Source organism: Neolamprologus multifasciatus, chromosome 18, assembly GCF_963576455.1.
Source record: "Neolamprologus multifasciatus chromosome 18, fNeoMul1.2, whole genome shotgun sequence".
Lineage (NCBI taxonomy): Eukaryota > Metazoa > Chordata > Actinopteri > Cichliformes > Cichlidae > Neolamprologus > Neolamprologus multifasciatus.
The window spans coordinates 27904834-27928899 of NC_140456.1; the positions used below are offsets into that span (position 1 = coordinate 27904834).

The 24066-nt window shown below is 38.4% G+C and overlaps 1 protein-coding gene and 4 long non-coding RNA genes across 5 annotated transcripts; 2 read left to right on the forward strand and 3 right to left on the reverse strand.

Moving 5' to 3' along the window:
- Positions 1-226: 226 nt before the first annotated feature.
- On the reverse strand, positions 227-9021 carry LOC146498219 (caspase-8-like). Its single transcript, XM_085141927.1, has 12 exons — positions 8644-9021; positions 8320-8460; positions 7980-8155; positions 7724-7829; positions 6472-6601; positions 6343-6377; positions 6191-6251; positions 6009-6067; positions 5785-5899; positions 5494-5621; positions 943-1328; positions 227-506 (listed from the first exon to the last, which is right to left on the reverse strand). The coding sequence occupies exons 1-12, from the start codon at positions 8884-8886 to the stop codon at positions 371-373; spliced, it is 1716 nt and encodes a 571-aa protein (XP_084998053.1). The 5' UTR covers positions 8887-9021; the 3' UTR covers positions 227-370.
- A 4-nt stretch (positions 9022-9025) lies between these two features.
- Positions 9026-14865, reverse strand: LOC146498220 (uncharacterized). Its single transcript, XR_014870953.1, has 3 exons — positions 14817-14865; positions 9188-9253; positions 9026-9073 (listed from the first exon to the last, which is right to left on the reverse strand). It is a non-coding gene; the product is annotated as an uncharacterized LOC146498220 (long non-coding RNA).
- LOC146498221 (uncharacterized) lies at positions 9230-12550 on the forward strand. The gene is made up of 2 exons (XR_014870952.1): positions 9230-11394; positions 12112-12550. It is a non-coding gene; the product is annotated as an uncharacterized LOC146498221 (long non-coding RNA).
- Positions 14866-16789: 1924 nt separating the features above from the next.
- On the forward strand, positions 16790-20236 carry LOC146498222 (uncharacterized). Its single transcript, XR_014870895.1, has 2 exons — positions 16790-19647; positions 19805-20236. It is a non-coding gene; the product is annotated as an uncharacterized LOC146498222 (long non-coding RNA).
- On the reverse strand, positions 20234-21456 carry LOC146498223 (uncharacterized). Its single transcript, XR_014870896.1, has 2 exons — positions 21427-21456; positions 20234-20804 (listed from the first exon to the last, which is right to left on the reverse strand). It is a non-coding gene; the product is annotated as an uncharacterized LOC146498223 (long non-coding RNA).
- Positions 21457-24066: the final 2610 nt, after the last annotated feature.

Consider the following 24066-nt stretch of genomic DNA (forward strand, 5'->3'; position numbering starts at 1 on the left):
TCTGGTTTGAAGCAGCATTTTAACCAGTACCTTATATAACCTATTACACCTCGGCAGCTCCTTTACCTGTAATGTTTATGTTTGGCAGTTGCTCAAATATTAAGAAGTGGTGTAAGAGTGTAAGATTTGATTTTATGATTCTTAGGTGAAAAACACTTTTCTAGAGTTTGGAAAACACCAAATAAAAAATTCCTATTTATATTTAAGAAATGACAAAAATGTACCATTTCATTTGCCACTGTGGATAATTTTTATTCAGTTCATAATTACAAAAATCACATTTATCAAACCAAACACACACACAGTGTAAACTGTAATGTGAATCCGGGAATTGTGTAGACATGCAGTGTTGTATTTGGTCACAGTCGGGTCATACAAATTTGAGGACGAGCTTCTTGGTGAGAGTGTAGTTGGGCTGTGGCATTTGTTTGTGGGATAAATACTCTCCTTTGCTGACCTCCCTGTTCACACGTGTCAGGACAGTGAGGATATCATCCATCTCCTGTCTGGAAGGAACACACGTGAAACAAAAAGGATACATCTTGGATCATTTTAACAAAACACGCAGCTCATGCCAACACCATGTTTGAAAGCACCAAAAGCAGGAAGACAGAAATGTACAGAGATTTGATGCATTTGATTTGTCTTCCCTGATGACTTTTGAGCCTCAGAAAATGGGTGTAATTTTAAAACAGTTAAGACTGTGCTTTTTGTAAAACCCCTTGAATGAAAGCACAAGGTCTGATTGTGTGAAAATGTATTGAGGCGCTCTACAGAGGAAAAACTACTACATTTGTGTCTTTGTCCATGATTCTATGGACCGAACTGTATGTAACAGAAATTACATTTAAAAAATCTACTTTGTTGGAAACTACTGCACTATGACCTTCCCATATGAGAGTAGTATGGTCTGCCATAAAGAAACTAATCACTTCAACTCACCTTCTTGCTGCTATTGTCAGCTGCTTGCACAGCTCCTGTATGTAGATAGATCCCGTGACTGTGTTTCGAAATGATCCGAAGTCCTGCAATGTGGCCATGCTGATCAGAAAGTCTGCTAGTTCAGGCACTAGCACTGCCTTATCAGGGACTGAGGCGTCTGATTGCAGTGCTCCTTTGTTTTGGTTCTCGTCCTCTCTGCTGCAGGGATAGTATCCTTTCTGGTATTCATCACCCTGACTTGCTTCAATGAAGAAGAGTTTGGGCTTCCCTGACAAGGTAGGGACTCTTCCACTTGTAAAGGGGAGCATCAGATCTTTCAGAAACACCTTTTCCCCGTCTGTGCCAAAGACACACCCCTTTTCTCCATGCGAAAGCACGCATACCACCTTAAATCAGAGGCATATTGAATAGATGTGGTGTTAAGAACAAAAAATGCAAAAGGACACATGGTAGTGGATTTTGTGAAAAGGATAAAAATAGCTGTGGTGACCACATACTTTAAGAAGAAGGTAGAAGTGAATTATAAGAGTGGAGAAAGGTTCACAAAGGTGAACTACATCAAACTACATCTTATGCAGAATCGTAAAGAGACAGGATACTGCAAGGTGGTGTCAGGGGGGGAATGTAGCTAGGTAGATTTAAATGGTACTCTGAAGGTTGACTTTAGAAATGAAGAAGGGGAAGTGAACGAAGCCAAAAGCAAGGATTAAGTGAAGAAGAAGGACATTGTGCAGTATATAGGCAGATGTTACATGAACTATCTGGGCTGCTTATCAACCTCTGATCAGTATAAAGGTAGTATGAATGTTGGTAAATGATACCAAATTAACTAATTCACAACTGACAGTTGCCCTGGACCCAACCCTAGCCTGACGTATGCAATGAGTTAGGGATGCAGCTATCAATTATTTTTGTAATCAACTAATCTATCGATTATTTCATTGATTACTCGAGTAATCTGTTAACCAAATAAATCATGAAAAATTAGGTTTAAATTTTTTGGTGAAAAATTTGTTCATGACAGTCAGTGTTGGGGAGTACTGCATACATGTACTGGCATTACGTATTTAAAATACAAAAGAAGTGTAACTGTTTTCCGTTAAAGTTACCATTTAAAAAGGTAATAATCAGAATACAGTTACTTTGTAAAAACAGATGGATAACACGGTGGTCTTTTCCTGTTTCATATTGTAAGCTATCCCCTCTTTATTTTTTGGTAATTCCACGCCGGTGGAAACCCAACGTGCAATAAGAGGCTCTAATGCCTGGGTCTCAATCTTGCGGCCCGCATAATGACATGAAGAAATATTTTTTAAAGATTAATATGCAAAAAATTATTTAATATGAAGGCAATATGAGCAGAGTGTTACAGGCATAGCCCTAAAGAATGTAGCCTAATGGGCAGTGTAGTTCGTGTTGCAGGGAGAATGTGTGGGACTGCCCCTGGTGTTATGTGTGTTTGTGAGCACGAGGAAGAGAGAAAAAGGAAAGTCAAAAAGTATGAGTTGCTATCGACTAGAAACGGGAGATGTAAGCATGTAAATATAATAATAACCACTGCAGCCAGTGCAGAGTGCCTGACGAGTCCAGTTGTAAGAGGTCATGACTCGACTGCACACTGTGTTTGCCGCCTCCAAAACAATCATTTCCATTGGAGCAACATTTCAATGCCTCTCTCTGTCTCTCGCTAGCAAATTTGACCCAGACAGTAAAGCTAGTTCCCAGCTATGACCCGACACGGAACCCAACATATTAGCCAGAGGTCCCTTTACTATGGTTCGGAGCCGCGGACCTGGCCGAGGTATAAGAGAGTACAAAATAAATAAATAAAACAATTTTCACTAGCAACCAAAAACTAATGTGTACACTTGTGTCTGCATTTTTATTTTGTTAAATACGAGCAAAATGACAGCAGAAGTGCTGCCACATGTTTGGCCAAAAGAGAGTACCAATTTGTTTATTTGGTAGTTCAATAAAAAGCTTCAGTTAAGACTGTGAAAAAATTGGGTTCACGTTTGCAGTTTTGTCTTATTATGCAATATTTGAAATAAAAACAAACAAACAAACAAAACACTTCATTTTCAGAAGTATTTTGTGTTTTTTTGTTTATTTGTGTATTTTTTACTACTTGAACACTGAAGTGGCCCTCCAATGAGATGACAGTGCCAGCAGTGGCCCACAGCTCATTTAAGTTTGAGACCTCTGGTCTAATGTAAGCGTCCTGTTAATGCTGATGGTGTCATTTACACAGTGGAGCCAGAGCCAGCAGTGCACGGACAGGAATGCATTTCTTACTTGGAAATTCGGACACCACTTCACATTTAAAGAACAAAGGGATGAGCAAAATCTGACCATGCAATGCAAACTGTTTGCCAGCAAACAAGCTGCTCTCAGCTGGAAGTAAATCTTTTTTTCAAAACTAACATTAGCCTACTGCAACTGCTTTGTTTAAGTTGTGGTAGCTACCTGGGTTATATCCAATTCAGTATCTTTGATGTACTACTGCTGTGTGATTTATTACTATTAATGAAGGCTGCATTAACAACCTGCTAGCTGCAAATAATCATGTGCAGTTCAGAAAGGAGACAAAAAGAAAACGTATTACTGATACAGGAGTAGCTTTCTATATGAGATCACTGCAAAAGGTGCAACATTACCTAATGTCCACCCTACTGTTACTCATTTTATATTAAGATTTAAAAAATCTAGTTGGTATTGGTATGGTGCAGCCCGTTCTCACTCCCAAGGCGTAACATGCCGACGTTTTGTCACGTCCCGCGGCGTTCCTGAGGAACGCGAAAGGAGACCCTCGGCGTTCTTATGGGACACGGCGGGTTATGGGCGAAATCCAGTGCAATGACGCTCCCGCGGTAATAGATGTTCCAGCCCTGTATTCCAGCCCTAACCATAACCTTTTTCCTGAGCTTAACCAGGACTTTAATGATGTTAAATAGCGTGTTTCTAAGCGATTTGAAGAAAAAGAGCAAACATGTGTAGATTGAGTCCATACGGTTCTCATATTTCCTCATTTTTCCGAGGTCGTCATTTAGGAACGTGGTGGGTAGCCGAAAACGTAATATGTTGACGATTTGTCACCTAGCGTAAAATGTTACGCTTTGGGAGTGAGAACGTGTTGTATGGTGAGTGACCTTCAGTAATAGTAATAAATCACACAGCAATAGTACATTCATGTAGTTGTAAAAAGCATGACAGTATATTAAGTAATCCAAAGTGTTCAGAATACATTACTCTCACTGAGTAATAAAATACATTGCAAAATAGATTTTGGGGCATGTATTCTGTAATCTGTAGTGGAACACATTTTAAAAGTAACCTTCCCAACACTGATGACAGTGCAGATTTCTGAAATTTTGTGTAAATTTAAACATGTAAAAATGTGATTATTTAAAATGAAAAAACTGTGTGAAAGTTTCTAACCATATATAAAATGCATATTACCAGTGATGGGAATAACTGTGTTACTAACAGCGTTACTTTTTTCAGTAATAAGTAATCTAACTAATTACTATTTCTATCGTTACAACGCCGTTACCGCTACTAACAAAAAAATGTGTTGCGGTCGCGTTACTATTTTTCAGCAAACAGACGGTTGAAGCTGTCTTCAGCTTACCGCATCTTATATCAGTTGCACCGAAGTAGCTGTAAGTAATCTGGGTGCTACAGCCCAGATTACTTACCTCTAGTGTCTTAACATCTGGTTCAGGTGTTACCACCACAAAAGGCCCTAACCACCTTTAAGCTACAGCTCAGTGCAGCAGCTTCAGCAATGGAGGTGGTCCATTCGGACTTAATGTCCCCAGTCTCCCTTGGGATGGGTCGAAGCTCAGCCGGACCGTGGCCTCTGCCAGGTGTTCCCAGTGCACCCTCACTATATGTTTAGGCTTGCCAGGTCTATCCAGCCTCCTCTCCCACCACCTGGTCAGAATCACCACCAGGTGGTGATCGGTTTACACCAACACCAGACTGAGACAGAGTGCAGCAACTCTCCAGGAGACTGGTTCCAGAGCCCGATCTAGCCGGTACATCTCGACTTCACGCAATATATTCCATATCCTATTCGCTAGTCTCGGTAGCCAAGGGTCTGTCCACCAGGGTTTCCGCCCCTGGCTGCCAACCAGCACACAATGCACCTGACCCCTATGGCACCTCCTGTGGGTGTTGGGCCTACAGGAGGGTGGGCCCATGTCCCTTTTTCGGGCTGTCCCAGGCAGCCCACATAGACTAAGGCCTGCCCACCAGACACTCACTGTTGGGCACCCTCCCCAGGCCTGGCTCCTGGGTAGATCCCAGTAACCCTATGCTGGGAAACTGTGCCCTGGATATTCTGCTTATAGGGGTTTTTGAATTGCTCTGTCTGGTCCCTCACCCAGGGCCAATTTGCCATGCAAAACCTTACCAGGTTACAAAAAGTCCTTGGCAACATAGCTTCTGGGATCACTGGGACATGCAAATCCAGGGATTTATAAAATAAATTAAGAATATAGAATGGTGGTTGAGGATACAATTCCAAAGATGTATGAATCTACTTACCAAGGCATTATCATTCACAAAATTCTTCTTGCTGTACATTCTTAATTCATTCCGTATTTGTGCTGCAGTCAGGTTGTTGTGTATCAGCACTTTAAAGCCTAAGCTTGTGAACACTGTGTTCAGAGCATCTGTGCCACATAGAAAACAAACAAATGAAGGTATAGCAGTAGATTACAAAACCAAAGAATATCTGATCTGTATGTGCAGTAACTGGTGCAGGTCTCAGTGCTTCTAGTTAAAACAGTCATACATAAATCGGATCATGATATGGTTTGAAGGTAAGAACTCTACCTGCATCCTTCTGAGTTCCCCTTCGATGACATAGACATGTTTCAGTAGTGAAGATCTCATTATTGATGATCACACATAAACCATGAGACTTATGAGTCAAAGTGTAGTATTCTGACTACAGGACACAAACAAAGCAAATGTGAATTATTATGTTTTTACATTAATATAAATTTTAGTGTTCCGACAAAAGAATGAATGAAAGCATAAAAGTCTGAACGAACTACCTGATCAGGAAGAGAGGTGGGCTGTGATCGTGCATCAGTGTAAATAATCTCTCCTCTGCCTTAGAGACAAAAGAACAACATATTTACATGCCCAGTATTATTATGACAAAATAATAAAAACCAGAGTGACTGTAGGAATTCCTAAAAAATAATTACAAATTTTTCTGAACAGAGATACTTACAACTGCACTGAGTTTCAGTTACAGACAGAGGAAGATGGGATTCATTTGTGTCAAAAAACCTCTGTGGGAATAAACATCACAGTGATCAGCAAACTGACGCACAGAATTAAATGTTCAGAAACACACAGACAGATACACTTGTCAATACTGACATGAGGAGGTAACATCTGCTGCTGCTGGGGGACTCCTGTAACGAGTACAATCATTTGATGATGTTCACAGAAACACACTGTTTACATCTAAATGTTTTTCTGTGGTAACATGAAAAATGTCTCTCATACCTTGAACGTAGTTCTCTACAATCATTGCCAGCTCAGGATCAATCTCTTGGAGTATTTCATGCAACACACTGACATTTGTGTCTGATATTAAATCTTTCTTTTCCATCTCAGCAATCACCTCCAGCACTGTCTGGAATTAACAGCAAAGATGGTTTTAGTTCACAGAGGCTCTGCAGCTACACTATAAATCTATCAACTGCTTCACTGCAAAATGCTGCTCAAATGCCAGTTTAAAGACACAAATCTTCAGCTCTGTAATGAACAAGTCAGCTGGGTGCACAGATCATAGACTGAAATTCTCTGTGACCTTCAGTTTTTAGTTTAGATTTAGGGATGGATGCACTTAGAATAATATGTTTAAAGCACTTCTTAAATGCTTTCACATTTCAGATCCAGAAGTTAGCTTTATATATGTTTTGGTTATTTTTTTACATCCAGTCTATGATCAAGAGAAACATAGAAATGAACCACTGTTCATTATGTTAACACGTGTCTTTGAAAAATGTGGAGAGGCTTTGTCTTCATTGGCATTTCTGTTTGGCGCCAGCTATACAAAAAAGAGGCTGGTAAGATGGAAGCTGTTAAATTTTGTGGTGGGTCAAGCAAAACTTTCTATATATAAAAGAAGAAAAATTAAGATTAATAATATTGCAGGGAAAAGGGTTGATACAACTTTCATTTAGCTGGTTAAATATAGATGTCGACAAGTTCTACGAGGGCCTGATATCCACACGAGGACATTATACTGCCACTGTTCTTTTAAATTTAAAATGTCCCAATATGTGGATCTCACTTTTCTCAGAAACAAAAATCAGGAAAAAAAATAAAAATCTGTAAATTCTTTGTTTTTACATTCATCTGTTCCCAATCAGCTCAAATAGCAAAGAGAAATTAAAAATTTCATGCCATGAAAGATTTCGGGTCTTAGGAGGTTAAAACTGAATTTCCATTGTATCCATTGACAAATAATTTAACTGATTTTTCTTCTCAGTGGTGCTTTAAGAAAAGAGTGTGTTTTGTTATATATGGTCAATTATATTTCAGCCCTGTGTTTCTGTGACAATTTTTTTTCTTGTTGTGATGTACTGATGTTCATTTATTGAGAAATAAATGTTTTGTTAAAAAGAAAATCACCACAGGATTTAAAATCTGAAGCCCAGATGCAGTTGTTTCTTAATGTCTACATCCTGTAGATGTAGATATGGTGAGTTGATTTTTAAATAGCTGGAAAGGTGTGCAAATGTTATCTCACTTTGCATTGATCCAGTGTGCTTTTCAGCAGCTTTGATCTCAGTAGAAACTTCATGATTGCGATATTGTCGTTATTCATAGCATCACATATTTTGTACAGCATCACCCTAACAGTGGAGAAAAAAGAAGAAAAAATAAAAATGTGGAGAGAAAGCCAAACAGGCAAAAGATTTTGTAATTCAAACTGATAGCATTTAAGTACTAATTATTACTATATGCATGCTGTCATATTAAAGTCAATGTGGGACTGCGTTCACCTGTACTGTGACAGAACAGGACTCCCATCTGTGTCCTTTGATCGTTTGCTATCTATGCCCAGGGACCTGACGAGGTCTACTCGATCAATAGTTGAGAGAAGCTGAGAAAGGAAACAATTGTTCTGCAGGAGACCTTTTTCCTCTAAGCTTGAGAACAGGTCTTTGATATTAGTGATCTGTGGGGTGGGGTGGGGGTGGGGTGGGGGTCATTAGAAAGTCTATCAGTGAATATGAACATATCTAAGCAATCTATCATACTGTCAGTCCTACAAGTGACGCATCCATAAACATGTCAGTAAAACAAGTGGAAGGATAACAGTATAGAACATGCAGCACTGACCCCTTTCAGATGACTTCTACTAAAAACATCACGACACAGGAAGCAAAGTGCTGCCACCTCAGTAGAGTCCAGCTCGTCTTCTAGAGTTGAGTACAAGCTTTGTATCACAGACCTGCTCCCACCAGCACAGGCCTGGATGGACTGATAGATACAAACACTAAGTACCATAGGCTATATGAATGTAGCAACAGTCTTTGAGATGACCCTATGTCATACAGCTTGCAATATTATGTGAAGGAAATTGATTAAACAGCACATTATCTCTCTGACACAAATGTTGTAACTTATTTGAGCTGCTCTGCCTTTCCAGAAGTAGGACCTCACCTCCATTTGACTGGAGCCGTCTTGTGACAGAACATAGAGAGAAACAGAGTTACACATCCAACTAGAATATGATCTCAGACACAACATTTCTCTGTGTGTGTAATTACCTTGCTGAAGTAAAGAAGCTTGGTCAGGCTTAGGTACAAACAGGGTGTCATTCAGTTGAGGGAAAGTACTTTTAATGTTTTCATCAGTTTGCAGGGGGTTCAGAAAAGCTCCGCAGGTATCGTCTCCTTTACTCATGATCTTAATCACGAGCTCAACAACATGTCCCTCCACATCTTTTCCGCTGATACTTTTGAGGTTGTTGTACTCCTGTTCAGTGATCAGCTCCTTCTCATAAACTTTGTTGAGGATCAGCCTGTAGTCTCCAGACAGAATCGTGGCTGTTTTATTTCTCCTCATAATGTCTTTGGCAGACATGCTGAGTCTGCATTACAGACATTTACACAGTTTAAATATCACAACTGTAACTAACAGCAGCACACAGGTTTTATTAACTTACAAAGTCTTCATTTTAAATGTAATAGTTATTGCATGTTACCTCTTTTGGTGTCCTTGAGAGTGTGCACACAGATGATTCAGCGGCCCTGCTTCATTGCATTATGTTCTGCAAAAGAATATACAACTCCTCAAAGCAAATACTTTCATTCTTCTGTAAGCTACTGTACTTGCTGCAGTAATTAATAATGGCTGGAAACAAAGCGATCATTTTGCAAGAAACGTGATTGTGCCTGAATGATAATTTCATGTGTGCCCTGTGGAAGACTACTTAGCCTAAAATGTGTATTACAACAACTTGTTGGGAAAAATTTGTTTAGACATAAATGTTGATGCCGTAATAATGAAAACTCAGACATGGTTGTAATTTCCATTCAAAATGTAGCTGTATGAAATGTATAACAGTCCGTTAACCAAATAATTCAGATCTTCTCTGTCTAAAATGTTAAGTGACAGACAAAATAATAATACTACTGATAACAAATATATTTTGCTTATATAGCTGTTTTGTGCACCATCAGTACCTATCAAAGAGGAAGCAGGCTGGACCTGTAGTGTATAACTACTCTGTCCTACAATCAAGTTTATGAGGATTTTTTTTGTTTGTTTTTGTTGTTTTTTTCCTTTTTCAAAGATAATATTTGAGAGAATAACTAATAACCTCTCAGAAGTCACCCTGGTTTTCTCCATCCTACCCAAATGTAAAAGGGGATATATTTCCTCAGGCTGCATGTCCCCATCTGCACGTTTGTCCCCATTCTATAAAGCACACATCCAGACCTACCACGAAGTAGATCATTTCCCTAGCAGGCACCTGCATGAGTCAAGCTGTAACTATCACCAGTTAATACAGGCTTGTTTCCTAAATGATCTTAACAGGCTGGAACAAAAGGCACTTATTCAAGTGGATGAGCAGAAGGTGACTCTGTGTGACAGCAGAAAAGTGTGATCAGAGGATTTCATTGAAGATATTTGTTTATTTTTGTTTTTGAACAAAACATTGTTTTGCCATTTTGGCTGGTAATTGCAAATGTAACTCAGTCCTCACAGACAGAATGTTAAAATGTCAAACACTATAGTAGGAATAAACGTGTTTACAGCCTTGGTATTTATAACCAGTTTTATTTCCCATAACTAGGCCAGTTGTGAATGGGTTAGAGCAGGGGTCTCAAACTTAAATGTTCTGGCCACACACATGGCGGCTCATTAAATAATTTAATTATTTTTTGCTTTTTAAAGAACTTGTTTTAACATTGCACACAACAACAAACAAATCCTCTCTAACAAAAAAAACTTCAAGGGCCAAACTCCATCATATTTTTTTTCACGTCAATATACGGGTGGCTAGTTTGAGACCCCTGGGTTAGAGGAAAATATCATCAACTAAATAACTCACGTCACTTTTGGCACAACACGTATACATGAAATTACACATAATCACAGGGTACTTGGGATCTAACAGTGTAATTATTTTATAGAATCCTGCAAAAAACTGACTTATTACAGAAATTACACATAATTACAGGCTACTTGTGCCTTAGCTGCGGGTGCTACCGTGTAATTGCCTGCAAAATGCACATAAGGGGTACTTGCACCTTAGTCCTAGGGCTGGGTATCGTCACTGATTTCTAGAATCGATTCGATTTGAATCGGGGAAATTTTGCCTCAGAAAGTCATAAATATTATAATTCTGATCATTTATCAGTACATATCCATATTTTCATATCTATAAAAAGAAAGCTGACAGTTGTGAGACTTCATCAGAGGTTTAAGCATCACAGCAGATGCCTTTGTGTGAAAGTAACTGAGGATAAAACACAGAAAAACATGAAGGAGATTTTCCTGGCCTGTGATTTTATAGCAGATAACAAACTTAAAAATATTCTGCAGTAGAACGAAAACTAAAGAAAACCATGAATCAACATATAAACAACACCTGACGCTGCTGAAGTGAAGCAGAGCAAAGTTACACAGGTTTAGAGACACAGCTAAGCTTTTTGCAATTTCACATTAAAACAGTTTAAATTTCTTCTGTCTTGAACATATATATATATATATATATATAGTACACTTCGAATTGGGACAGCCGTCGTCGCGTGGCGGTGACATAATCGCACTTGAAATGCGTACTTCAAGCGTGAAGACCCTGAATTGGGACACAGCAAAGGCCGAGGATTATTACAGCCGGCGAGAACAGCGGACTCCCGGCACATCGTTTTCACCCCCCCCCGCGGTCTTTTCGCTACTCAGGTTAAATGTCTGTGAAGGTTCTCAGTCATCCAGGTCATCGTGGTCAAAGGAGCTTGCAAAGAAAAGCGTCTGGACTTCTTTAAGTTACTTGAAGACGTTTCACCTCTCATCCGAGAAGCTTCTTCAGGGAAGGGATCTCAAAACTGGATTATAGATGGCAGAGAGTTGGTGTCGTAAACCACCGCCTCTGTTCAAAGATGGTCGCTCACAGTGGACATAGATGGCTTCTTTCACTCCTCTTTCAAACCATCTGTCCTCTCTGTCCAAAATGTGAACATTGGCATCCTCAAAAGAGTGTCCTTTATCCTTAAGATGCAGATGGACAGCTGAGTCTTGTCCTGTGGAGGTGGCTCTTCTGTGTTGTGCCATGCGCTTGGGAAGTGCCTTCCCAGACGCCTTAACACCCACTCACATCCTGGGCCATCTGACCTCAGGAATTCGCATGATAAGGTGGGGCCAGGTTTCACAATGAGCTCACCCGAAACTCTGGCTGATTGGGACCCACACCCAGTTCCACACCTTGGCTCAGGCGATTAGAGGATCATCAGGGGGTCCTTTTGTCCCTGTGTGGGGGGATACTCCCACTAGGTTTATATCTGGGACTCTCCACCATTTGACCTTAGAACTGAAGAAGCTTCTCGGATGAGAGGTGAAACGTCTTCAAGTAACTTAAAGAAGTCCAGACGCTTTTCTTTGCAAGCTCCTTTGACTACTCAGGTTAAACAAACCCCAGTAGCTGTCTATTGTATTGAGTGTCCACTAAAATAAAAATAAAAGCGTTCTAACATCTCACCTGCTTGTTTTTATTAAGGTATGTACACGTATGTACATGTACACTATTTTTATTAATAGAGATTTCACTACTGAGGTTAAACATGATATATAAGTCACTTAGATCACTTCTAAATGTTAATGTTTGGTTTATTTCAGTGTTTTATTTGTTCCTGAGTAAACCGGTTTGGCTGTGATTAAAGTTAAGCTTCATAACATATTACTCACAGTTAAATTATGAGGGGACGGCAGTAAAAACTCCGGACCTGTGACGTCAATAATGTTAATATAGCATCCAGTCGAACTGAGAAGGCCAGAACTGATGGTTGTTGAATGACCTTTATTATTCCTTGCCGTGTATCAGACAACGAACCAACGTAAGAGCTAGACAAACAAATAAAACAAAAATTAAGTCATATACATTACAAACCTTGTTCCCCTGTCAACTGTATCTAGAACCATTAATTTTGTACAATTTAACCATGTTTTTCTCTTCCTTTTCTCCGTTAGCATTAGTTTCCGTTTTCTTCCGTCTTTTTTGTACATCAAGTTGGTTACTGTTACATCGTTCACTTCCGGTCATGCAGGAAGTTACCAAAATAAAACCACAAACGTTATATTACGTGAATATGAGCTAGCTTTACATATCCGCCGTTACAGTGAATGTGGTTATGTTAGTAATACAACGAGCAGAGGCGGAGCCAGACATTTGAAACACCCGGGGCTTAGCCCTAAAGGGTAGTATGCATGTGGGTTTTTTTTGTTTTTTTTTTTTTTGGGGGGGGGGGGGGGGGGGGGGGGGCAGAAATGACTGAAAGATTAATAGGCTTTGTTTTGAGGTTTGTTCAAAAAAGAATGACTTCATATAGGAAAAAAATATATCACATATGCAGGACACCTTAAACTAGTTTTTTAATTAAGCAGCGAGGCAGAACAAAATCAGGGCTGTATCAAGACACAGGGACTAAACCCCAATTCAACCAGACCCAGAACTGATCCGGAATTAAAACTGGACTACAAGAGTTCAAAATCAGGACTACTGAGGACTTAACCAAGACAGAACAAGAATCAGAACTAGATGACAGTAGCACTAAAAATCATCATAGACCTGCACTACACTAATTTTTTAATTCTACCAAAGTCCACTATTTAGATTGAGAAAAGTTTCTATAATTATTTAGCCTTGTTGTGCAAACAAGCCTGCAGAACTTAATAAATATAGAATTTGAAAAATAACAAACCTAAAAAGAAACACTAGGTACGACCCATATGGAAAAGATATATATAAATCTTATAAAGTTTGTATCTGTTTTGTGTGAAACTTGTATGAAAAGCATACAAGAGTGAAAACAGATATAAGATCCCTTGAAGAATTATATAATGAAACTTGTATGTTTTGGATTCTTACTAAAACAATATATGAAAGTAATGAGAAAGTGGCCACTTTCATGAGTAAATCATATAAGTTTTTACTATTTCTTTTCCATATGGGGAGATACATGAGTACCTATGATACGGTGATACTTTTGGTAAACAACCATTTGACTAACATGTGTGTCTCACCTGCTCTTGTTCCATCTCTGTTCTGTCCTCATTCTCCTCTCTCTCCCTCTCTGTTCCTCTCTCTCTCCCTCTTTGTGCTGACAATCATCAAATATACAGTTGAAACCAGATATTTACAAACTCTTCAGATAAAAACACTTTTTTAATTGTAACATCAAATCAGACTAAATGTTTATTTTTTTTAGATTGATAAATATAAAAAACATATTTGTTAACTTTAAGAGTAAAGAGAGAAACTGTCTGTATTTCTTAATTGCAAATGGCACCAAATTGTATTCAAAACTGAGCCACACTTATGGAGCTCCACAATTCTTTTCCAGGTGTTTTGGTTGACATCTCTTGATTTTCCCATTTTAAAGAAACAGGCTCTGTGTTTTGCCTTATATGCATCCACAGGTGTGTCACCAATTTACTCACATGTACTCTGCTAACCTATCAGAAGCTTCTTCAGCTCAGAATGGAATCGTCTGCAGTTTTCTTATCAATTAACAATAAACTTAGTGTACATGTACTCTTAAATTTGATGAAAGTGATAAAAAAAAGACAGCTCTGTCTCTCTTTATTCTGACATTTAACTCATTCAAAAGATATTTCAATATTTATTTATCCAAAACAAAACAAGTTTACTCTAACTTGATGTTGTACAGTAAAAAAAATGTTCTTGTGTTTTCCGTAAAGTGTATATAAATATCTGGTTTAAACTGTGAATATACTGCTGTGTATTGAAGTTCCTCTTGTTTTGCATAGAAATATACTGAACAACATACAAAGCACAATATATAAAATACTACCAGAGTTTTTTCTTTGAAAGAAGCCCCTTATGTCCATTCTTGTATATCAGTGCATTACTGAAACCGATTTATTTAGCCGTGGAGGGAAACAACTGAAAATATGAAATAAACACACGTAAGCTAAGACTCTCTAAAGAAACAGCATTGTTGTTGTTCGGCTTTTCATTTCGCCATTTGTTGATTCACTTGAAGAGCAAGTAACGTAATATGGGTCAAGTGATCAGTTTGTTATCAATCTTTCGTGATACACCGTCATATTTACATTATTTGTACAGTACGAATGATTTGCTTTGGTACCTGGTCGAACTTCAGTTCTCCTCTGTCTGCCTCGCTCCGTTTTTCCAACAGGCAGCAGCTGTCCCCGCCCCGCTTAGTGCCTGAGCTCGGATCATACCAATATTAGGGGGGATTTATGCACAGTCGTAAATTCCCACAGTGTGCACTATGTGCTTCGAGTATTGTGTGTAGTTTTTGTTTTATACAGTTGTCAGCAAGGCATCTAACTATGAAAAAATTACACTCCAAAAGACCTTCAGAAAAAACAACCCGGGCTTAAGCCCAGTAAGCCACCCCCCGCTCCGCCACTGACAACGAGTGCTAATATAACAGCTTTTTTTTTTTTTTTAATTTAGACAATTGAACAACAAACATACATAGTAATGTAGAATATAGAAAGGGTATGAAAAATTCCACAGCTTGCAGTGTCTTGAACAAGTTAAGTATACAAGTACGTAAACAAAAAGGTATACTTTAGAAGAAAACAGATAAACAAAATAACTGAAAAAAAGAAAAAGGGAAGTGCTCAAGGTATAAATAAACAACACGTAAGTCAAGTGAAATTATACATTTGACACAGCTCTAGTGTTTTACATGCTTTGGAGTTAGTACTGTTCTTAAGATTCTCCAGAACTAATATAACAGCTTTAAGATGCATTTGTAGATATTATTACATGTTTTACTGTCTTTATGGTGCTAGTTTAACGTTACGTGTAAAGGTTAGCTTATATTACAATAAGGCTGTTACTATTTAAACGATTTTAGGACAGAAATATTAGCCTCTGTGATGAAGTAATGAGTTACTACTTAATAAAGTTTCCAGTAAAGTGATTAATCGCAGCCACAGATTGACAGTAAATATCCCGATTAGCTTCAATGCATCTATAAAAATATGTGCAAGTTTCAGTGCTTCGTTTACATTGTATGATACTTATACTGATCTAGGTCAGTGTAAAATACAATCCTAGCTGTCTGAACAAGCAGGGGAAGGCGGGGCTTGTTCTTTCTTAACCAATTGGGTTTCGAATTTATTCTTTGGGGTTTCTTATATGTATAATATTTATATTTTATTACCGATTTAAATGAGGTCAACTCAAGTGATTGACAGCTAATTGATGAATCACACTTAACAATAACAACGTTGCACTGCATTACTGAGTCCTAAAACTCACTGCGCTACATACCAAACTGCACCACTGTGGAATACTGTCGAAGAATAATGCTGTCCAGGAATATAGTTAAGATGGCTAACTGATAAACACACATGTAAGCTGTACTACATTCAACGATCTTTATGTGCTACGTTCGTTAAAAGTCACTTGTTCTTTGCTGACGACTTCATTATCAGCCACCATTGCAATAATAAATAAATAAAAAACACGGGCGCACTTTAACCCCTGGCTATGGCACACGATTTTGCCTTTCATGTCTGTAATATCTCCTGGTGATGAATACACGAGCAGGACTGCCTTTCACGTGTTTCTGTTTAGGCTCAAGTTTTTATGTTTGGAGGCTCCCAGTGACGAAATACAACAAATAATGCCAGTTTCTCGATTCTCTCGCCAGTCCGAACTTTGTCGATTCACACGGGAGTCCTCCCGAGGACGGCAGTGTACGTGATGACATCTCCGTTCCGGAGTTTTTACTGCGTTGCCTTCTTAATGTAACTGTGATTAATATTTGCAATGGAAATTACACATGAAATGAAAAAAAATGCACATGATGTAGTAGATTTTTTTTAAGAAAAAAATAATTAAAAAGTATCTTAAGCACTTTGGCAAAATTCGCTTTTACATATCATCTGTTTCATAATGTCTAATAAGCTTCATACGGTTAAGCAAAACCACTACATGACAGAAACACAAGCTTAATCTCTCTATTAATAAACATAGTACACATGTATGCCTGAATAAAGACAAACAGGTGAGATGTTAGAATACTTTTATTTTCATTTTAATAGACACTCAAAACTTACAGCACACATCTGCTGGGGTTTGGAAGAGAACTGAACAATATTTAAAATACAATCTTCAGGATGTCCACTTATTAACATAATATTTTTGCTCCCGGTGAAAATGTTTCCTCTTGTATTAAAATATTTTTAATGTTAAATTCAATTCATAGTCAGCCGTTTAAATAAGAACAGAAGATTTTACATCGGGGGGATATGACGGGTGAAATTCAAAATTGACAGCTCTCAGAGTAAGGCTTCAATATTAAATTAAACGGTCCAGTAATGAAGCCAAACCGATTTAGTCAGGAACCAATGAAACACCGAAATAAACCAAACATTAACATTTAGAAGTGACTTATAGATCATTTTTAACCTATGACGTTATTTTTGTGCCTCTATTCTAAGCGCACGTAAATAATTTTTGCAAGTACAAATGTTGCATTTTGAGGAGAAGATTATTCTCAAGAGAGTACAAACAAAAAGAAAACCCTTTTCACTAGCATTCAAAAACTAATGTGTACACTTATGTCTGCATTTTTATTTTAAATGTGAACAAAATGATAGCAGAAGAGCTGTCACGTGTCTGGCCAAAAGAGAGTGCCAATTTGTTTATTTGATTTTTCGATTAAAGGCTTCAGTTGAGAAAAAAGAATTGCGTTCACGTTTGCAGCTTCGTCTTGTTGTACAATATTTTAAATTAAAAACAAAAAAAAAACCCACTACATTTTAGAAAATATTTGCAGGTGTTTTCTTGTTTTCTTTAGTTTAGTGAAACTAAACCTTTATGGAGTTAGTTCAGTTACAACGGCATTTGTTTTATTTTTATTTTGTTACTATATACTATATATACTGATTTTGTTTTTGGTGTGTGTGTGTGTGTGTGTGTGTGTGTGTGTGTGTGTGTGTGTGTGTGTGTGTTTTGTTTTTGTTTTTTCCTGCGCTCAATTTCTGTTATTTTTAGGTTTTTCTTTGACCCTTAGTCTGTTGTAATTATGCAATTTTTATTTTTATAGTATGGCTGGTTTCATTATGTCTATATCATCAGGCCTTTTTACCTGTAGTCTGTGTTCTGTTCATAATTCTAGTTTGATTGTATTCTGTTCCTTGGTTAAGTTTATTTTACGTTCCCCGTGTTTCATCCATATCTTATTTAGTCGCCATAATGTTTTATTTTTCTAGTCTGTCTCTTGTGCGTTTTTGCTTCCCCTGTTTAGTTATCTGATTATTTTCACCTGTTTCTTATTTTTCCCCAGATGTGACTCATTCTCTATTAATGCTCCGTCTGTCTGTATATAAAGTCTGGGTTTGTCCTAGCTTTCTGTTGTGTTGTACTTTTTGTCTGCCCATGTGTTTCCTTCCATTTTGGCTCAATGGACTTTGTGTTTCTGCTGGCTAAATGAAGCTTTCTGAAGCATTTAAGCTTGTACTGAAAAACGGTTCATTACTGAAAGCTTTTCAACACAGTCTTCTTTGGTGGCATCAAAACAAAATGAAGAGCAACCTAAATCTAAAACTTGAAACAAACTTCTTCAATTGTCCACTCAAGAGAGTTGTGTTCATAGCTTCTGTTTAATGACAGCTCTGTCTGAAATCGGGCTGCTGTTTGTTCTATTCAATTCAATTTTATTCATATAGCACCAAATCACAACATTAGTCGCCTCAAGGCGCTTTCTATTGTAAAGTTGACCCTACAATGATACATTCAGAGAAAAACCCAACAATCTATGACCCCCTATGAGCAAGCACTTTGGCCACAGTTTGAAGCGAAAAACTCCCTTTTAACAGGAAGAAACCTCTGGCAGAACCAGGCTCAGGGAGGGGCGGCCATCTGCTGCGACCAGTTGGGGTGAGGGAAGGAAGACAGGATAAAAGACATGCTGTGGAAGAGAGACAGAGGTTAATAACAAGTAGGATTCAATGCAGAGGTCTATTAACACACAGTGAGTGAGAAATGTAACTGAGGAAGAAATACTCAGTGCATCATGGGAATCCTATATGCCTTAGCAAAAAGGAAAGTTTTTTTTTTTCCTTACACAATTCCACTTGTTTTGTGACATAAAATAACTAACCTCCATCCTCAGATATCAGTGTGTGGGAATGGGGCAATGGGAGTGGAACACCTGAGCCTGAGACAGGAGGTTGGCAGATATGTGGTTTATTTTACACATATACAAAAGGTCTGCCTTCACCAAATAAATTATCATGGTAAATACAATGCGCTCCTTAAATTTCTTTCTTAAAATGCAGCTTTTATGTCTTTTAATCATGATTTACAATGTACAATTGTACATGGGTGTGCACACACACGCACGCACACACACACACGCGGATAAATTCAGTGTGAAATTCACAGTGAGATCTTTACAAAATATGTTATGTTTGTATAATAATACTGTGCGTTTTTGCAGCAGGGTGGGGGATTTGTGGGGAATACTCTCTGCTGCGACCGGGGGTGCTGGAGCACAGCTTCTTCTCAGTGCGACACCAAAGGCTGTAAACCTGTTATTCCTGCTGTCCAGAAGTAGAGGGCGCTATTGTATAGCGTGTAGTCGCTTTGGAGCGTGATGTCACGGGGGTGGGCGTGGAAAGGATTTTGGCTCGATCCGCCATTTTCGGGGTCTAGCGCAAGTGAAAAGGGAGCGAAGGCACACACAACAGCCACGGTTCATATTTGCTGTGTGGTCGGCTGCAATGTTCGATCGCACGACCGGCAAGAGAATAAGCTTGAAAATGGTTTATCTTTTCATTCTTTCCCAACCTGGAAGCAACACGAGGCAGCTCATGTATCAATGTTAGCAAACGAAGGCGTGTAGCCTGGATAGCAGCTGTGAGATGAGCTGATATCCAGTTCTCTTCCATCTCCAAATATCTGTTGGTGCTCCAGACAGTTTCATTCCGGTAAGTTCTAAATATGTTCATATCACTCTTTATAGCCTATTAGTTTTATTTTCGATGCACTCTGAGCTCATAGCAAATTAGAACAAACATCCTACTGAGTGATTTTGTAGAACCACCTTCTATTTATAGAGTTGCTAATTATTTGGCATTATTGCAGCAAACCAGCCTATGAAATGGATGAAACACATCGTGACTGGGTTCCAGCGCTACACAAGGGACCTGCTTCAAACATACCACCCTGCCAATCAGATTACTTCTTCCATGTGAGGGTGAAGAGGTGACCCTTCTGGATAAGATGGTGAAGGTTTGCTGCATTTTGGTGAACAGTGTGATAATAAAACCAGGGAAATATGAAACCTGCTCCTGTTAAATATTCTTAAGTATTGTGCTGTTAAAATTGCTGTATTTTTTCCAAAAGATACAGTAAATAAAGTAATGTTAGTAGTGGTTGATATCACGTAAACACTGTCATGATTTTGTGTAAACATTTTGTCATTTGTAAACTATAAATGACTGGATTCTACATTGTAACGGATGTGATGTTCTATAAAGTGGTTTTCATAATAATAAAAAAAAGAGGCAGAAATTAGTTTGTTTCTTTATTCAATTTTTGAACAGTGGTACTCAGTGAGTACATATTCAGTAAATGCAAATTATTTACATGGCAGTGCACTACAGGCATAAATCTAGACCCCTAGATAAAACATTATGGGTCATTCCCACAACCCACAGCTTTACTGTGCTCCAGCAAAGTATCCAAGTATCCTCCAGCAGTGACAACTCCTCCACAGTAGCAGGTGGGATTTTTCTTTTTTGAGGACGGCTCCTTTTCCCTGTCACTACGGATGGTCTGTTTATGTTTTGATCAAGAGCCTTTTTTTGGGCAGCTGAAGAGGAGAAGTCTATCTTACGGCCAACCTCTGACTGTATCTTGGTCACATTACCCAGCAAAACCCAGCATGCAGGTTCATCTGTAACAGTCCTGTGCCACAGATCAACACTGTTGCTTCTACATTAAACAGAAGAGCAGTGACGTGGGTGCAGGTCTCCACGACTCCGGCCTTACAGGTGCAGTGGGCGGCTTCAACCTTCCCTGTGATGCTCACAGTGACCCATGGCTGTAATGCTCGTTCATTCAGTCTTTGAGAGTGCAGGACCTGAAACACACACAAAGTTCATTTAAAGACAAGAACTATGAGCCAAGGCTGACATAAATGTGTTTAATCTACTTTATCATAAATGTAACAAAGTTTTTAGAAAGTTAGCACATACATGTTTCATTTCTTTATGTGTCCATCTATAGAAGGCTGCATGTTATAGTGTTAATCTGCCTGTTCTCTGTCAGAAACCTGCCTGCAGAAAATGAACCTAAAGTATGTAATGCAAGGATGTCATCACTTTAGAGATGGAGAAAGCATAAAGTGACAATTATGAATCCCTTAATATGATAAGGAGATTATGCAGGTCATTAATCAATGTATAAAACTAAAATAAAATGTATTTTTAGTGACACAAGATACAAATATGGAAGCAAGATGTATAATTAGAATTATTTATAATAAATATGAATAAATTAGTGCAATTTCTTTAACCATAAAGAATAACTAAATCCTTCAGGACAATGTCACATCAGTGCACTGAACTCACTATGTTATCCCTCTAACAGCCTCCACATGTTCTCACTGTAATTTCCCCTCATGAATGAATTTATGCTGCACTAATCTGAATGTTTGCAGGGAAATCAAACGCATTTCACACGCAGTACTCGAGCTGACTTACCTTTGTTTGAATGACGACTTGTACGCGCTGTAGGCAATATGAAGACAACATGTAGTATTTAAGGGACCAAGTAGAATTTGGATAAAAGTTAGTGAATAGTGTTGAAATAAAATGACAGAATTGTGAAGGATTAAAATATTCCAGGAGCTCAACTTACTCCATCTGAACATGTCTTAATCGTGTAATATGAACTCAAAATGCATAGGTTAACTGAAAATGAAAAGGTTGTGTTGATTTAACTCAGTTGTTTAAGTTTTTACCAAAGCAAAACATTTGTGTGCAACTAGTGTCCACTATTGAATCAAATAAGTCCAACATGTTTTTTGTCAGTGCAAAAGAAGTTACGGTACCTGTATGCTTACACAATATTGTCCTGGGACGGAGGAAAACTTTCTGGTGAAGTTTTGGTTGATTTTGGGTTTTGCTTAACACTAGGTTGATTTTATCAGTGAGGTTTGGATTGTTTTCTTTCTCTAAGAGAGAGAAAGATGGTTTTATGCTTGGACATGTTTCCAACGGGCCCCAGTATTTGTTATTATATGAGTATTTTATTGGTTACGTTTGTCTTTGCTTTTGTTACAGTGCACTGAAATAAGAACATCTGAGAGGAGTGATCCACCGGTGGTGATATTTTGGTATTTTGTGAGTTCCTGATTTAACAAATCACCTCTTTAATCCAGGCCTGAGAGATTGAACTTTAAAGCGCTATAAACATTCTTACTGAAAACAGTTGCAAAGTATTTTTCTCCATGATTATAATGGGCTCTGGAGAAATTCACTTATATGGGACATTGATCACATGAGAAGTCCTGAACCTAAAAGGATTGCAGCGAGTCAATCCAGTCCAAAAAAAAAAAACAAGGAACTGTTTTCCTTTAAAATGATGACGTCATCTTGCTGGTGATGGAGGCTTGATTAGGTTGCGCGTGAGACTCCATTATCAGCAATATCTGGTATGAATGTGTGTGAATGTATGCATGTGACTGGACTGTGATGGACTGACGACTAAAAGTTTAAACTGACTTGATACTGAGACAAAAACGGTACCGACTTTAGGATTAGTACATGTCTACAAACAATTCACCCAGCCTGTAAAAGAAGGGTGGATGTTTTGTCTCGCTTTGTTTTGTTTTTGCAGGAGTAGAAGGACAGAGACTAGGGGGGGAGGCTGTAGCTTCACATGAGTGTGAACTGCAGACTTAACCCTTTGGTTGCTAATTTTGAGCTACTGATGTTTCCATCAAGAAAATTGGGTTTTATTAGCTGTGTTTCGATTAATGCAGCACATTATATTGTTGGGAATGTTAAATGCTAAAGTGAAGAGAAGCTTTGATTTCACTCATGACTGAACATGTTATTATTAACCATAGCGGGCCACTGTAAAAAGTCAATCAATTTTGATAGAAAAAGCAAGAAAAAACTCTATTGATACCAGGGGAATGATAGACTGTCACTTTCAAAATAGAGATATGTAATGACAAACGTTGGTCAAAGTCATTTAGGTTCTCCATTGAAATAGTCAATAATTTAGAAAAGTAACATAGAACCGACAGGGGCATGTGCTGAGATGTGGTGCTGCACAAGAACAAGAGCAAAATAAAGAAAAATTATTGTGTTTAGCTTTGATAAATTCAAATTAAAATGTACTATTACACTCAGAGGATCAATATGAAATTCAATATATGCTAATTTTGTATGAAGTACATGACTGATAACTGTTCTGTCCTGAGCTTTTGTTTTTACAGCGCCCACTTGACCACACCAACAGTTTCTCGCCACCAAAACGGGGTACTTGCAAAGAATAGGGAGGAATATCATCAGAAGTGGGAAAGGTAAGCCCCGATGGGGGTGATAATGTAACACACCCAAAGAAAGATTTTAGGTCTGACCAACCGTCTCAGTCGTGGGCAAAACGATGACAGTCAATAAAATTCTAAAAGATAATTTAGTGACAAAAAATATCAAGAGATAAAAGATAAAACAGTCCAGTGTCCCATTCATGAATCAAATAAAAACACACAGTCCCAAGGCCAGAGCCAGCTATGCCACACGGCCAGTTGCACTCCACATGTTGCCTTTAACAGGGGTAGAAGTTGTCCTTGGAGACCCACTACCCTGCAAGCATATAGCCAGTGATCACTCCAACCTGTGCAACTATGCTGCCTTTAGGCTGTGGCCTATAATAGGCCCTGGCCTGCACAGAGAGACAAAATGACACCTTCAGTATAAAATTCATAGCGCAAAACCCATCCATCCCAAACATATCAGATTATCACATTACATACATGCACAGAGAGACAAAATGACACAGCAGTGTTTGTAGTGTGGGCTATAAGTAGACCAGTGTATCAGTGCAATCAAGTACACCTGCCTCTAATTAGTCCAACCCCATTCCAGCCATTGGCTCACCAAAAATGTGACACACACACAAAAAAACACTCCCAACCCAGTGCAACTTCACACAATAATATGGAGCTGAATTAACACAGGCACACTGGTCTACCATGTTACAATAACACCATTAATTTCACGTATGGTCAAATTCTTAAGATTTGACCCCAAACATGAAAAATTCTACACACATTTAGAGACAGAGTGGAGTTCTAGATAAACATAATGTAGCAAATCACATAAGGATGG

What these genes read in the sequence shown, in the direction of transcription:
- LOC146498219 (XM_085141927.1), bottom strand. Translation starts at nt 8,886, where the DNA reads ATGAGTAAAGGAGACGATACCTGCGGAGCTTTTCTGAACCCCCTGCAA. An exon ending in TGTAGAGAACTACGTTCAAG is followed by an intron (nt 6,378 to 6,471) that starts GTATGAGAGACA and finishes TACTCGTTACAG; the next exon opens with GAGTCCCCCAGCAGCAGCAG. An exon ending in AACTGAAACTCAGTGCAGTT is followed by an intron (nt 6,068 to 6,190) that starts GTAAGTATCTCT and finishes TTTGTCTCTAAG; the next exon opens with GCAGAGGAGAGATTATTTAC.